The following is a 16,388-nucleotide window of genomic DNA, read 5'->3' on the forward strand; positions in this document are numbered from 1 at the left end:
TCTTGACTTTGAAGATATGGCAACCGGAAGCAATGAAGACCCAACACAAAGATCGTTCACCAGATTCCTCGCCTCCAACATTCTCTCTCTTCCATTTCAGGGTGGAGAACAAAGGGTCAAAGCAATCGGTGAGTGGGTGAGATTACAAGTCAAAATCCATTTCTAAGCTAGCTGAGCATGTGAGCATGAATCTTACTTTTGAATCAGTCGTCCCATCGTCATCCACCGGAAGAAGATAGAAACGGACCACTAGATGATGCTGGACCCCTCAATCTCTTCCCCTTCTCTCTGTGCTCGATTTCCACCCTCCTTCTCTTCTTGCCCCAATGCCCAGAATAGCACCACGTCCTCGGCAACCTCGTTGGCTTCCTCATGAAGATCCGATTATAGCCCGCAAACCTCGGTTAGCTTCTTGCTATTTCTTCCCTAAAAAATAATGGCCGTCGTGTGGTAAAAAGTCCGGAAATTTCTCGAGTGACTTGCACCCACGCCTATCAAAGAGGTTTAGGAATTTACTGGGGCAGCGAATTTCAACTAAGCTTTTGCAATTTCTAACATTCAACCACTTCAGATGCTCCGACTTTGAAAGGTCTAGTTCTTGAATGTGCTTGCGCTTAGAGATATCCACCACTTCCAGGGATCCCAATTTTTCAAGGCCTCGTATCGCATGGAGATTATCTGCCTCTTCATCAGAGTATAGTGACAGGCTCAACTCTCTTAGGGATTTTAAAGCTTCCAATCCATCCAATTGCTTCAGTCCATCCAATTTGGGACATCTCCAAATGCAAAGCTTCCGTATGCAAGAGGGAAGCTCTGGGATGCTTTGAAGAGACATGCAAGAATCAAGGGTGAGCTCCTGTAAATGCTTCAGGTGAGAGAGTGATGGCAGCTCATTGCTCCGACAGGTGAGCCACAGGGATGACAAGCTACAAGGAGGTTTTGGGAGTGACTGAAGCCCATAACAGCGATATAAATAGAGGTGCTCGAGAGAAGAAAGTTGATCTAAGTTTTCCGGCAAGCCAGAAATATTGGTGTCTTTTAAATAAAGGGTCTTTAGAGAAGACAATCCACCTTTATCAACGAGAATTTGTCCTTCCAAGTGAAAGCATCCGTAGGCATTGAGCTCTTGGAGGCTTTGCAATTTCCCGATAGAGCTTGGTAACCTTTTTATGTCGCTATAAGAAATCTTCAGAATTTTCAATTTGTTCAATTGCCCAATAAATTCAGGTAATTCTTTTATACGTGTATATGACAAGTCCAGCTCAACCAACTCTCTTAACTTTCCAATTGAAGAAGGGATTCCTTTTATTGGAGTCTTGTTTACGACAAGTTCCTCCAAATTTTCTAATTCGCCAAGTTGTTCAGGTAACTTCTTGAGACTTCTACAATAGCTCAAGTTCAAGGAAACGAGGCGCTTGACATCTCTAATGGAAGGGTCAATTTCCTCCAAATAAACACACTCTTTGAGAATTAGCATCTCTAAATTTTTAAATGCAGAGAGATTAGGGGTGGTCTTTAGTCTGGAGCACTGCGAAAGATCGAGAACTTTCAACCTCTCCATCTATAAGAAAGAAACATGTTCCAAGATTAGTAGTTAGATATAGAATGATTTATTATCAAATGTAACAAAATAAAAAGCCTTCTTCATCTTTACCTTAATTGAACTCCATCCTCTCCAATTTTCACTAATATAGTTTCCATTAAAGAAATCACCTGATAAATCAAGTATGACTAATTTCTCCAAATGAAAGTTGGTCGCCTTGAAAGAGTCACAACATCTCCCCCACTTTAACCATCTTAATTCAGCAAGTGATCCTTCAAAATCTCCATCAAAATCCACATCCTTCACATGAAGGAACTTCAAGTTAGGCATATTTTTGAAGCTCTCTTGCTTCATGAACTCTTTGGAGCCCCTTTCGTCTAGACGTAGTGCCTCAATATTTTCATTTTCCACCTACAAAAAATAAAATAAAATTGATGATTGTAAATACCATCCACCCTCCTTTTGTTAGTGTACTTTGCATGTTATTGTGGCTGATGCATTTTGTCTACACTTATAAGGAAAAAGAAATATATCTAATCTTCTACAATTATATGATCATGTAATATGTCGATCTTCACTCGTATGCCCCAATTTTTTTATGTTTTATTTGAAACTCCTATATAAAATTAGCCTATTTTTCTTATAGATTTTGAAATTAAATTTTGTAACATACATAATATTGACAACCATTGTCCCTTTGACATATGTGAGAACTATTACACATTTCAAAAACAAAAAAGTACCTAATCAGACTTTTGCATTCATAAAAGATGCCAACTCATTCCCTTCATGTTCATAAAATATTATTGGTTTTGGCATACGGCTGGATGGAAACAAGAATTTGGTCTATTGAACTCGACTTTTCATTTTTGGATATTCAAGCTCAAAGCTCAACAACTAATCCTAAGACAAGGGACAAATTGTCTAATCAACCCAAAACTTATCAATTTTGCCTACTTAGTTCTAGACTTTTGCATGAAATTTCAATATAGTCATTCCGGTCAATTTTCATATGAAATCATTGAAGTGATAGTGTGCCATGTAGGATGGCTGAAAATTATTGGCCCTCAATGTCAACGATTTGAGACAAAAATTAATTAGAAGGACTACATTGGAATTTCGCGCCAAGATTCAGGGCTAAATTGGTAAGTTTATAACCGAATTGACATTGAATTTGATCGGATGATTTTTCTCTAAGGTGAGCACACTACTCAATTAGTCATCATTGAATTTGCCCCATTCAATCATAAAATTCGACTTGATCTTAAGAATTTGTTGGTGAATTTTTGCATTCACCCATTCATATAAAAATATAAGAATTAGTAAACAAAGGATAGCAATTATTATCGTTTTCCTCTTTTTGCATTGCATCATTTATTTGTTGCTCTTCCAGTTATCTTATTTGATAAATTAATTATATGTTTTTTCACTGTTGATATCTAACGGTAAATTTTTGTCTCTTCTCTTGTTTGTGTGGGTGCGTTAAGGCTCAACTAATCCCTACCAGGAAAGGCTCGCTCATTACAGAATAGAGGTGGATATTGTATGACACCAAAGGCAGATACATTGAGGAGAATACTATATCTTTCACCTTCCACTATTCCGTCACTTACTTCCTTCAATCATTTACTTTCTTAAATTTGATCTTCCTTTTCAGTTTTTGGTTGAAAATTACTTTGTAAGAATATGTACAAAATCATATGTCAGTTGTTATTTAGTTTCTTCTGTTGTAATAACCATTCCTTAGTTTTGCACAATGTTGAATGATGTGCCCAAAATACCTATGACTAGATCCCACTAGCACGAACACTAGGATATCATTATGAAAACTGCATAGAGTAGCCTTATGCTGTTATGTCACATATCGAAATCTTTCAAGTTCTCATCTTTCATATCAATGAACATGATTGTTCCATGATACACGTGCAGAGCTCATAACAAAAACTAAAAAAAAAAAAAAAAACCTTAACCATGCCACTTCCTTTATAAATTAATGTATCTTGAACAATCTTCCATTATTAATTTATGCAATTTGTTAATTTGACTAAAAGTGACACTAAAAGAAAAGCTAAATCCACAATTGAAAATTTAAATGTAATTTTTTAAATTTACTAGTGCTTTAACTGACAAGATAACTAATGATTTTCTATTAATTATCGAGTAATAGTCATCAAACTATGTAGTGTTGTTTCAGGTAATCAACTAACCTAATTATGCATCTCTAGATTATTCTAAAAATTGATATATTTCAAGGTGTTTCTTCAATTACGTTAATGACATTCACTGAGTCATACAATTTAGACTAAATTTTCAATTTTCTTTTTGTTAAGACATGCACTTAAGCATTGACACTATAATATTGGATTTAAATTGTGAACATGCATAGCAAATCCTAGCAAAAGAAATTGTAAAAATTCCTTGTACAAATGAAACCACTGCATAAGATTTTATTACTTCGAATTGAACAAAATCTTAAGTATAGTCATGCGGTGCAAATAATTCAACTAAAAGCTTTATTTTTGTTGTCATAAAGTAGGACCTGCACTCGAGCAAATTGCACCTATTCACAGTTGAAAATTAAAGATGAGATAATGCATTATATTCTTAAGAAGGATACTATCACATATATCATACAGAAGTACATTTCAAGGGTGAAAAAGGTGGATAATATGTGATCCATGAATTAAGCAGATCCATTTAAGTATGAAAAAAAAGAAAGTAAATTTGATAGTTTAGCATGTGGTTATATACTCTTAATTAACATTTATCAACCCATGCATTTATTTTCACGTCCATGTATTTATTTTCATGTCAACGTACTTCAAAAATAAATTTCCGATATATTTTGGGAAGATAGTATAAAAAAGAAGAAGAAGAAAGTAATGATTGATAGTAAAGTTTTTGTTAAATTTGTAATGACTTATATACATATTAGAGCTGGATATATAAGTGGCATAAAGTAAATTTTCAAACCTGTGCGTTTCAACAAGCAATATGGTAAGAAGGAGTAACATACATGCTAAAAAAATGTCAATAGCCATTTTCTGAGTCTCATTGTCACGAGTGCAAAGTTTTTATAAATAAAAGGCCAAAACTGGATGTAGCTTTTACCAAGAAAATGCTAAAAACATACTGAGAATGGTCAAAGATATAGAGAAAAAGAACAATAATAGTTATTTCAGGTGCTACCATTAAAGGACATGGAATAGGCAAAAGTAGACGTAATTGTTACCTTGCGCCTTAGAACTATCATGGCTTCCTTGTCCCATAGTCTGCTACAATCCCAAAGCTTCTTATTTGCTGGACGGGCGATAGCTCTGCCTAAATCTCTTAAGTCATCATGCATTCTCAACTTATTGTCATAATCAACATATATTAATGAGCGGTCAATCAGCTTTTTCAATCCAATTCTTGGACATAATTTGTGATCCCATAGGTAGGGGGCAATTCTTTTGTCAATTCCAATGAAAACACATGCTATGTCTAGAAACATTTTCTTAACCACATCTTCTAATAAATCATAGCTTATCCTCAACTGCTATTGTACCTCCTCATCAGGCACATTCCTCAATTTCTCTAGCATTTCTCCCCATATTCCTTGATCTTCTTCTCCTTTGAGGCGTGAACCTATAACCGTGAGAGCTAAGGGAAGCCCTCCTATGATGGTAACAATATCACGAGAAAGAGTCGCTAGTTGTTTTGGAGGTGGTTTCTTTTCAAAGGCATGTATGCTAAACAGAAGCAAAGAGTTTTCAATATTCATTTTTTGGAGTTCATACCAGTATGTAGACTCCAACAAGGCCTTATCTTGACAATTAATGGCCTTATGTCGAGATGTGAAAATGATCCTACTTCCTAACGAGAATTTACAACCTCCAATCAAATTATTGAGGTGGTTTGGATGATCCACATCGTCAAGAAGAATAAGAACCTTCTTTTTTTCACAACTTAATCGGATCATATTAATCCCCATCTCGAGATCATGCACTGTACTTTTATGACCTTTCCTTATATTTGAGAGCAGTAGAGATTGGACACATTTGACACCTTCGCGATTAATTGTTTCTCTAATATCCTTAAGAAAACTCCGGCACTTAAATTTGTCAAAAAGCATTTTATAGATGATCGTAGCCAGAGTTGTCTTACCGATGCCACCTATCCCCCAAATCCCAATAATTCAAGTGTCACGGCAAGCAAGATCCACCAATTCCATAACCTTAGCCACATGATCCTCGATTGCAACCAAGTTTACGGGAAGATGTGGTTGAAAATCATGTTGTTGCTTATGCAATATTATTTCTACGAGTTCATTTATCAACTCCCCTTCACGCCTGTCAAACAACACAACACAACACATAAGAACTTATTAATGGCTCCACAAAACATAGATTAAAGATGATAAATAGAAAAGTTCTTCCGACAAGGATCTGTTAAAAGAAGGTAAACGAGGTACCCATCAGCAAATTTCTCTGATTCGAATACTCTAAGATCAACTGCCTTTCTGAGAGCTAGTGGCCCCTGTTGCTTGACCTCCTCCTCAAATTTATCCTTACAGGATTTGAAGGCCTTTCCAAAGCTCCCCTCTAGCTGTCGCACGTCCTTGGGTGTCACCTTGTAAAGCACGGGCAAGACCATTTGTCCTCTGCTTTCCTTGCACTTCATTATATGGATGAGCTCGCGGAGGCACCATTTGCTATTAGCATAATTTTCCGAGATGATTGGGATTGAAACTTTAGAGCGCTCGATTGCACTAATGAGATTTTCACCAATATTCTCGGCGAAGGGGAGGTCCTCATCATCTCTAAAGACAGGGTTTGCATGGCACCTCAGGCCCACAGCTTTGAGTCTTTGGTAGAGGTGATCGACGAAGCCTTTCCGAGTATCAGACCCTCTAAAGCTCAAGAATACGTAGTAATTGTTTCCATTCTCAGAGGTGGATGGAGCAGGTAGGTTAAAATTTGCTTCGGATGCTGATGGCACATCGATCTTCTCCAAAGAGTCCGAAAAGGGAAGAAGAAGAGGCGATTCGCTCTCGCACTGCTCTGACTGTAATTCAACCAATTTTTCGTGTCTCTGTTTCTTCGAAATGGTCGGACTCGAAGCATCGGTGTCTCTAACACGCTTGCGTTGTTGCTTTGAGGAATAATTTCCCATTGCAGCTCTCTCTCTCTCTCTCTCTCTCTCTCTCTCTCTCTCTCTCTCTCTCTGAGACTCGGCTGTTGTGGATAGTTTTTGAGGTGCTGGAAGAAGGGGGTGAGTACAGTGGTTTGCTTGTCAACCAGGAAGATGGCTCCGTTCGACTGCTAGGGCCTCAGCTTGGAAGCGTACTCGAGCTGGTAAAGAGGAAGAAGGCAAAGCAGAGACAAGGCTGGAAGACGAAGCAGGATTGTCGTTTCATATATTTCACGTGTTCATATTGGGATCCAGAGACCTGTTCGAATTTTGACTAAAAAAATTTAAATTGTTAATTGACTAAAATCAGTTCTTGTGGTCCTCACTCCTCACTCCTTGCCCTCGACGTCTGCTCCCTGCTGGCCTTGGCAACTGCCCCCATTATGAAAAAAAAAAGAAAAGAAAATGAAGGAACGTATTAGCTATATTGCCACTATAATTATATTACCGTGATCACAAAAATTAATTATTCAAGAAATATACTTTAGGGTTAATACCTTGAAAAACCCAAAACTGGTACACTTGTGACAAAATACCCCAAACTATTTTTTTAACCATGAAAAACCCCAAACTGGTATACCTGCGTGACAAATTTACCCCGATCGACTATAAAAAACCCTAAACCTGGGTATATTTATAACAAATTTACCCCCAAACTAATTTATTCGACTGCAAAAAACTCCAAAATGGTAAATTTGTGACAAATATACCCTTTGCTAAATTGGATTAATACCACAAAAAAATCACAAAAATTGTAAACTATGACAAACGGAGCATAAAATCCTAAATTGGTATATCTTGGTCAACCGTTGCGTGTCATTTAACTTAATAATTTGAGAATAAAAATAATAAAAACTAACATAGGGTAAATTTGTCACAAGTGTACCAGTTTGTGGTAAATTTGTCAAAGGTATACTATTAGGGTTTTTGGTGGTAAAAAAAATAGTTTGAGGTAAATTTATCACAAGTGTACCAGTTTGCGGTTATTCAGGGTATTAACCCTCTACTTTATCTTCATTAGAATAAGAGATTTCCACAATATTGAGAGTAATTATACGCTCCTTGAATTAAAGCCAAAAAATATTTAGTTCTATTAAAATGGAAAAATAAAAGGAGAATTGTCCAAAAATAAGTTAAGATAGACATCCCTCATGAAAGTGTCATCTGTTAATTACCCATTGAAAGTAAGTGTTATGGAAAATCACTTTTACATTTATCTGATAAGATATATCCACTGTATCTATTTTATATCTATATATGAAACATGTTTCATTTTATAAGCTTAATTCATATCTCTAAGAAATTATGCTCTCTCTCTCTCTCTCTGTGTGCAAGCACATCAACAAAATTTACTTTTAAATAACTTATGAAGTTCGGCAAATGACAAAAGATAATAAACGTAACTATTGAACACTCATGTTCTTTCTTACTTTTCTTTGATTTTTTGGCCCAAATGACATTAGCACTATCGATTTTGAGACGACAACCACCCTTGTGTTACTAGAAAGTATTCACCAATTATTTTTCTCAACTAGCCCCACCACTCTTCTTTCTGAGTCTCAAAGGCCGTCATGAACCTCTTCCTTTTCATTGTCCATGTGAAACGCCATTATCGGCCCAAAAGAAAAAGCAAAGAACTTTAAAGCACAAATGCAACCACTACGTTCCCAGGAACGTCTGTGTGAAGTTTCGTCTGTGAAGCCTTATTTCCTCTCGATTGAACTTCTGTGTAGCAGGGGCATCATTGGATCGATAAATCAATGTTTTTGTAAGTCTAACAATAGGGAACTATTTGGGATGCTAAGGCTCCAAAAGTTAAGGATTTTGTCTTTCAAAATTGTGGGCTTCAATGAATTTTTTGTTTAGGAAATTTTGGCTACACTTTCCCTCATGGAGCTGTAAGTGGAGTAGTGATAACCTCCGAGCAGTAGATTAACTACCACTGAACATGAGAAAAAATTATTATCGGAAATAATATGACGCCTCAATCGCTGAGATATGGCAAGTAGTGCAGGCTTCTGTTCAGGATTAAGAGACTGAAAAGGCCTCGACGATTGCTGCATGAAGCACAACGCCCCCTTTTCTCCTTCCTTTTCCTTTAATTTATTTTGGTTAAATATCCTTTTCTTTTCTACCAAAAGAACCTCCTATTCCTTTTGAGATCAAGAGAGAGTAAGTAATTGTATATTTTCCTGAAGAAATAAAAAGGTTGTGTTTGGGTGCGAAAGAACTACGGCAAGAAGAAAGTTGAAAAAAAAAGAAGAAAAAGAGAGAATAAAATAGGAAAGAAGGGAAGAATATAGAGTCGAGGTGTGAATGGGAAGGACGTCTTTAGTTTTACATCGGGAAGGGGATGTGTGGTGGCGCCGGCCACTAATTACAAATCAAAAGTGGTATCCTATCTCAATTATATTTGAAGGAAGAAGGACCAGAATCCCTTCATTTACGGTTACCAAGCAATGCATCACGACATGTAATTATACCCTATACTGCATCAGTCGATGGCCTTTTCTATCATTGTATTTCGCAAATGGAAAAATTGGTCTTTCTATCTCATGAATCAAGGACCTTTGTCGGTTTTCTCATCCGTCCTATTCTTTCTGAGTTTGCAAGGCGACGAACCTTTTCTTTTTTGCATCAATGTGAAACACTGGTTGCCTCCGGCCGTTCAAAAGTAAAAAAAAAGAAAAGGAAAAGAGGCTTAAATAGCCCCCATCAATCAATACACTTCCCAAGTTAGTACGTTTCATTTATCCGCTCTTATTCAAGTTCTGTGCAGCACACGCAAAAATTGACAAGGGATGCCGTAATTCTTGTCTTTGACGAAAACTACTATTAGAAATCAGCATCTACTTATCGAGGCTATTGTGTAGGAAATAGTAGGGGTTAGTAGCGGGGAACTATTTGGGAGACGTTGTCTTACCAAAAAAAAAAAAAAAAAACTATTTGGGAGACGTCCAATAGATAGATGCTTTCGCAAGAACATGAAGATGACGAGCTACTGTAGTCATCCGTGAAAGCTAAGGTTCTTTCAAAGTTTGCGGGCTCCAAAAACTGAGGAGAAAAAAAAGGAGTTGGCTCATCCATGCAGGAAAGAAATGTAAGAGTTCGCTCTGTGTTTTTGCTTGTCATGTGAGAAAAAAAATTGTAATAGTAAGTAGAAGCTCTCACTAATTATAAATTATGTGTGTGACAATTGTGTGACAATTTTATTTTATTTTGTGTGTGTGTAGTATTCATAATGTGTTTTCAATTAAGTATGTCCCGATCTGAGTTACTCATATAATTTTCTTATACAGCCATTACCATGCTTCCGTACTCGACAACAATGAATGACAAATGATATCTAGTTTCAGAACGAATTTCCTCAAGTTACCTCCAAATGATTTTTCAACCATTAATGACCTCTATTTTTTTTGTAATTAAAAATTTGAAGACATGTCATAATTTTTTGCAAAGCTCATAGCTCAAAGATAAGAAAGTGGGAGCAAGACAAGTATGGGTAGGTAGGATCACATGCATCATACCAAATGCCACAAACGTCATACTCATGAATGTTTTTTCGTATTTTAAACCAATTATTGTATCAAGAAAATCGTCCACTTAATCCTAAATTTATTTTAGTTATGAATGCCAATTTAGTTTTAAAATTTATAATTTAGTCAATTTAATTTAAAACCTTTATGCGATATTCCAATATAGTTTTCGTGACCAATTTTTGATGGAAACCACTAGACAATCCAAGATAATTAAGTTGTCACATTGATATTTCACATAAAATTTTGTATAATTAAGTTGATAAAATTGTCATATTCTACCGAGATTGTTTTCGCAAGTGACCCGTGATGCAATAGTAGCGATATGGCACTACTGCTGAAATTATTGGAAGCTTTTGTGAGATTTGCTCTTTTGAGTCATTGCAAAAATGAGGAATGCATTTGTACGGATGGGCTGACGCTCACTATCCATGAAAGCTCGGTATGTGGCTGGCATGGATGGAGTACAAACACGAGTTAATGGGGATAATGACAAAGGGGGGATCCACTTTGCTTTGTCTCCATCGTGGCTTGACCATCATACGCGTTTTGTGGACCATCTCTTGAGATCTTTCCCCTAGTTGGGGTCAAGGAATGTGAACCTTCAAGAAACCTACCTACACGGTGATTGTTTGGGGGGCTTGTGTGCACTACCTTGGTCCAGTGCCTCAACTTGAACTTCACATACATTTTGGGCCTCAACTGCTATATTCTGATGCTTGAATGAACATAACATAAAATCAGAACATGATTTTTCCAGACAGAATGAATTTGATTGATATTCCGCACTTGGTCAAGTTTGACATATAAATCTGTTTAAGGAATCCAAGATAGCTGCGGAATCTTGTGAAGAAAATATAACAGTTGATCAAAAACATACTAATGATTAACCATGAAAAGAATTGTCAAGGGGCTGAGATAGCTGAACTTAAAGAATTTGCTGAAGAGAACATATGGGTTAGTTGAAGCAATTGTTCTTCCAATTGAGCATGCTTATGGATAATATGAAATGGAAAGAATTTGCGTAAGGGAATAAACATAATCAAATATATTTTAAGCCGAGGAAGCGAATTATTTTTCAAAATAAGTACTTCGAGAAAATTAGATTTGGTCATGATAACGCTTATCTCTGACTCTACTAACACTTTGCCACCATCATCAAAATCCCGAATTTGATCAGTCAAGTACTAAAGTCTATGCTATATGCAATTTAAAATAACCAAAAAGAAAAAAAAAAAAAAAAATGAAACCACATATCCACACACAATTTCAAGTAGCAAAATTTTCCTTTTAGAAATGCGTAAAATTTACTCAATTTCTCTCTTTTAACAATATGTAAACTTTTCCTATATTTCAAATCCCAAATGAATTCAAGTGTTTACTAAATGCTCGTACATAATAGGTTAAGGATATAGTTGGAATTTGCATTGGGAATGGGCTTTGGACACTCAAAAGCCCTTTGGCCAATATTTGGGTATTTAGGAAAAAATTTACAAACTCCATTAAGGGAAAGTTGGCCTTCTAAAGGCTAAAAGCCTAGAGTGGTCTTGGGGTGCTTAGGGCTTTCGGCCTTCTTGGCATACAAATTTGGGTAGGCTAATAAAAAAACTTCTTCCAAAATTATCCTTAACTATTTATTTTCCGATTTTGCCCTTGTTATTTGATTATGCATATTCTCCATTAAGAGGCAGCCGGCGGGGTCACATAGGGTTGCAGGGGGGTCGACGAGTGGCAAGAGAGAGGTTAGTGGTGACCATCACCGAAGGTCACATCTTGCGATCCCTCGCGCTATCTAGGCCACGCAACCCCTCGCAAGGGTGACCCTTGCTTGAGGTCGCACGACCGTCGCTAGGAGTCACCCAACCATAGGTGGCCCTCATCGGGGGTCGTGTGACTCGGGAGACCCTCGCCAAGGTTGTGTGGCCTCGACGAGGGCCACCTGCATTAAGGGTTGCCCAATCACAGGCAACCCTGAACAAGACTGCGCGACCTTAGGCGAAGGTTTTGGCTGGGTCTTAGGTGTCCCCCAACCTCAAGCAGTCCTCACCTATGGTCTTTAGGGGTCGCTTGAGGTCCAACAACCTTAGACGACGGCTGCTGACGATAGATTTAGATCGTCGGTGGCTGCTACCCTTCATCGGCCAGCTTTTTTAAATAATAAAAGTCTTTTATAAATATAATTTGTTCAAACACTATTTTACTCAAAAGTACTTTACAATGGGCCTTTAGATTATAATTTATCAAACACAATTTATGTTTTGAAAGATCCCTTTAATATAAAGTCTTTTATATTTTTTTCAAAAATTCAATCAAATGCATCCTAAATTCAATCGATTATACCAAACTTTCCAATGGAACAGGGGATAAGATAGAGACGACAATCACCATCATACTATGGAAAAGCATTCATCAATTATTTATCTTTCGTCCCAATTGCTCTTCCTTTCCGAGTCTCCAAAGGCCATCATGGACCTCTACTTTTTAGGGTCAACGTGAAAAAGCCCTGGTTGCTAGTCCAAAGGAAAAAGGAGAAGCTTACACAATCAGTACGTTCGTAGAAACGTCCGCGCGAAGTTTTTGTCCTCTAAATGAACCATGCGGCGGGGCATCATTGGATCTGTGGGCTACCGGGCAGCGAATAGTAAGCTAATGGCAGGGAACTATTTGGTAGACATACAATAAATGCTTTCACAAGAAAATAGAAGACGAGGAGCTCTTGATGTCGTACGTGAAGCTGAGGTTCATAAAGTTTAGGATTTTGCCTTTCAAAATTTATGGGCTTCAATCTTCGTGGCTAAACGTGCGACTCTTGTGTTCAGGAATTTTGGCTACACATTTCGAAAAATTTCGTTCCAATAGCTAACGTTCCTACAGCAGTAGACTGGTGCCTATAAATAGGGCAATAGAAAGCTTCAGCATGCAAAGCTTCGCTAATAGAAAGAAAAAGAGAGCTGGCTCGTCCATATGTGAGGGAAAGAAATGTTCTTGCGTCTCTGCCTTGACTTTTGGCCGACCGTTCCAAGTAATATTGGTCTTCGCTATTTTTTGATGATAAACAGTTTTTATTATGTGACCTCATGTTCCCCTCATTTATAAATTTTCTTGTGCCAATTTGCAATTTTTGAAAGGAGGCGACCAACACAGAAGAGATACCATAATTTTTGTCTTCGACGAAAATAATTATCAGAAAATTATTTTCGTTGTTGAGGCTGATGTGTAGGAAATAGCAAGGGTAATAATGGGAGGGAGCTATGTGGGAGGTGTATGATAGATAGATGCTTTTGCAAGAACATGAAGATGGGGAGCTATTAAAGTCATGCATGAAAGCTGAGGCTCTTTCAAAGTTTGCAGGCTCCAAATTGAGGAGAAAAAGAAAGAGTTGACTCATCAGCGTGGGAAAGAAATAAAAAGAGTCCACTTCGTTCCAAGTGTTTTTGCATGTCATGTGAGAAAAAAAAATCATAATAGTATTTGTAAGCTTCTATCGATCATAGAGAATATGTCTGACAGTTGGGTGACATATATTTTATATGTCTATTAATATTTATACCGCACTTTCAAATCAGTATGTCCCAAGTTACTCATTATAATTTTTGTGTTACCATCACCATACTTTTGTGTCCAACAACAATGGATGATAAATGATATCTACTTTCAGAACTAATTTCACTCCAAGTTCACCTTAAGACATTTTTCATATGAAACCATAAATGGCTTCATTTTTCTTAACTAAAAATATGAAAACATGACATAATTTTTGCAATGCACATAGCTCAAAGTTGGATACTCTCATTGGTTATCTGATTTGGAATAGTACCAAACCCATGTGGTGCAGGGCATGAAATGACGTTTTCTTTGGCCAAAATTGAGACCAAAAAAGCATAGTAGAGAATCCTACTTACAGAGCTTTATATCTAGATAATGTCTTCTGCTAACTTTACTATTACTTGATGAGGCACCGTGTGACCCATCTTAACGCTTCCAATGATCCAGGGATGACTATTACCCATGAAGCATTGTGTCTAACTTCCACGACCAGCGTCTCCTTACCTCAAATTATTCAAAGACAAAAGTACAATGCATATGCAATGCTGATGAAATTGGCAATACATCTCGACAATGAATAGTGTCACCTGCTTTATTTTACCTTTGATGGGAATCGTGAATCGTTCTGACTTCGTGGCCAAAGTGATCGATTGATCAGAGCATTTTTTTTTTTCATGAACCGAGTTTTCTCTGCCATAGGAGCGCCATGAACATATAAAATTCCGATAAGTTGCACCCTCGATATCAAATCTTTCCAAGTTTTTCAACCTTTTAATCTCAATTAGATTGTAACAATCGTGAGCATCAATAGCTTCAGACGTGTTAAATGTGAAAGGTCTGGTCTTTAAGGGACTGGCAGCGATATATTGTCAGCTCTTCCAATTTTTTCAATTTGTCAAGGCCTTGAAATAGATCATCATTCACTAGTGGAGCATCTAACTGTAGATATCCGAACAACCCCCTGCATTTGGCTAAGTCCATCCCCAATCCCAAGCATTTCAAAGACTCCAAATGTTCAAGGCAGTCTAGGTTGGACAACTTGTTGCATTCATTTATATATAGCCTTTTTAAGGATTTTAATCCTTCCATACCCTTGATTTCTGTCAGCTCTTGGAACACTTTGACTCATAATTCTGGCAAGAGTTCCAAACTCGACAAACTTAGCAAGTCTTTCAACTTATAACACTCAGAGATATAGAGTTTCAATATTCTTGAGGGAAGCTCTGGCATAGATTCCAGCAATTTGCAATCAAGAAAATTGAGCTACTTTAGATAGATTAGGTCAAAAAGTTGAGGCAATGTGCGAAGATGACAGGTGTTTACTAGATCTTTTATATTGGCATCATGCTGCAATCCTTCAAATCAAGTTCTTCGAGACAAGAAAGCTTTGCAATTGCTTTGGGGAAGCTAGAATGCACGTGTAACTTAATTGAAGGATCTCCAATGAAGACAACCCATATATAGAAACTTCTTCTCCCAGACTCCGGCAAAATGAGGCAAGTAACACTTCAAGTTTGTCCAACTTGCTAATAGTATTGGGTAAACTACTCAATTTTTTATTGTAAGCAAAATTCAAAATTTTCAAGTTTTCCAAATCCCCAATGCCATAATGTGCTCGTGAGGAATCCCCAATGCCATAATGTGCTCGTGAGGAATCTCCATCTTTCCAGAGTAGTCTTGACACCAAAACTCTCACAAAGCAATTACATCGTCCAGCTATGCGTTCATCCTGGTGACAAAACAAATAGTCCATTTTACATAGTCACTTCATTCATATCTCCCATCAGAACCACCTGCACATGTAATTCTTTTTAGTTTAAATGTCCCATATCAAAATGCCATCCCTTCTTTTATCCTAGTTAGCATGATATAGTATATCTTGCTATTTCGAAGATCCGGAGCAAGCATCAACACCTTACATGGCATAAAAAATCTAATGCTTGAATGAACATAACATAAAATTAGAAGATAATTTTTCAGACAGGATGAATTTGATCAACATTTCAACCCTTGGTCGAATTTGACATGTAAATTTGAGCTAGGAATCCAAAATGGCTAGGGAATCTTGTGAAGAAATATAGCACTCTATCAAAAACATGCTAACAATTTAACATGAAGAGAATCGTAAAGGGACTAAGATAACTGAAATTTAAGGGATTTCCTAAAGAGTATATATTTGAAGCAATTGTTCTTTAAGTTGAGGATCCTCATGGATAATATGAAATAGAAAGACTTTGCATAAGGGAGTTAACAGAACAAAATAGATTTAAAAGAAGGAAGCAAATCATTCTTCAAAAGTATTACTTTGAGACAATTATAAATCAAATTTGCTTGTGATGGTTGCCACGAACTACTTTTTCCATCCGGAGGGGAAAAGACATAAGTTTAGGGGTATTGTTGACATCTAAATTTAGGCGACCCGTTTAGTCATTTATTGCATTAAAAAATTAGGGGTTAATTTTATCCTTGAAAAAATATTAATTGCATAGCATATAATTTCAGTTGCACTTATTCATTTGTTTATCACTCATTGGCGGATGAGCTTCATTTTTACAAGTTGACAATTCAGTATTTTCAGAAATAATTCATAT

The 16,388-nt window shown here is 36.9% G+C and overlaps 2 protein-coding genes across 3 annotated transcripts; both read right to left on the minus strand.

Moving 5' to 3' along the window:
* Position 1: 1 nt before the first annotated feature.
* LOC104427525 (disease resistance protein RPV1-like) lies at positions 2-6,916 on the minus strand. 2 transcript variants are annotated; one of them, XR_005547378.1, is made up of 5 exons: positions 5,997-6,916; positions 4,776-5,874; positions 1,655-1,954; positions 197-1,561; positions 2-88 (listed from the first exon to the last, which is right to left on the minus strand). XR_005547378.1 is itself a non-coding variant. In XM_010040604.3 (4 exons), the coding sequence occupies exons 2-4, from the start codon at positions 5,034-5,036 to the stop codon at positions 416-418; spliced, it is 1,707 nt and encodes a 568-aa protein (XP_010038906.2). In that variant the 5' UTR covers positions 5,037-5,874; positions 5,997-6,916; the 3' UTR covers positions 8-415. The 2 variants fall into 2 exon arrangements, 1 of the variants encoding a protein (XP_010038906.2); XM_010040604.3 differs by having other exon boundaries at positions 8-1,561.
* LOC104438878 (TMV resistance protein N-like) lies at positions 5,721-6,697 on the minus strand. The gene is made up of 2 exons (XM_039305209.1): positions 5,997-6,697; positions 5,721-5,874 (listed from the first exon to the last, which is right to left on the minus strand). Exons 1-2 carry the CDS (start codon positions 6,695-6,697, stop codon positions 5,721-5,723), a joined length of 855 nt encoding a protein of 284 aa, XP_039161143.1.
* Positions 6,917-16,388: the final 9,472 nt, after the last annotated feature.

Source organism: Eucalyptus grandis, chromosome 11 (assembly GCF_016545825.1).
Source record: "Eucalyptus grandis isolate ANBG69807.140 chromosome 11, ASM1654582v1, whole genome shotgun sequence".
NCBI classification, from domain to species: Eukaryota; Viridiplantae; Streptophyta; class Magnoliopsida; order Myrtales; family Myrtaceae; genus Eucalyptus; species Eucalyptus grandis.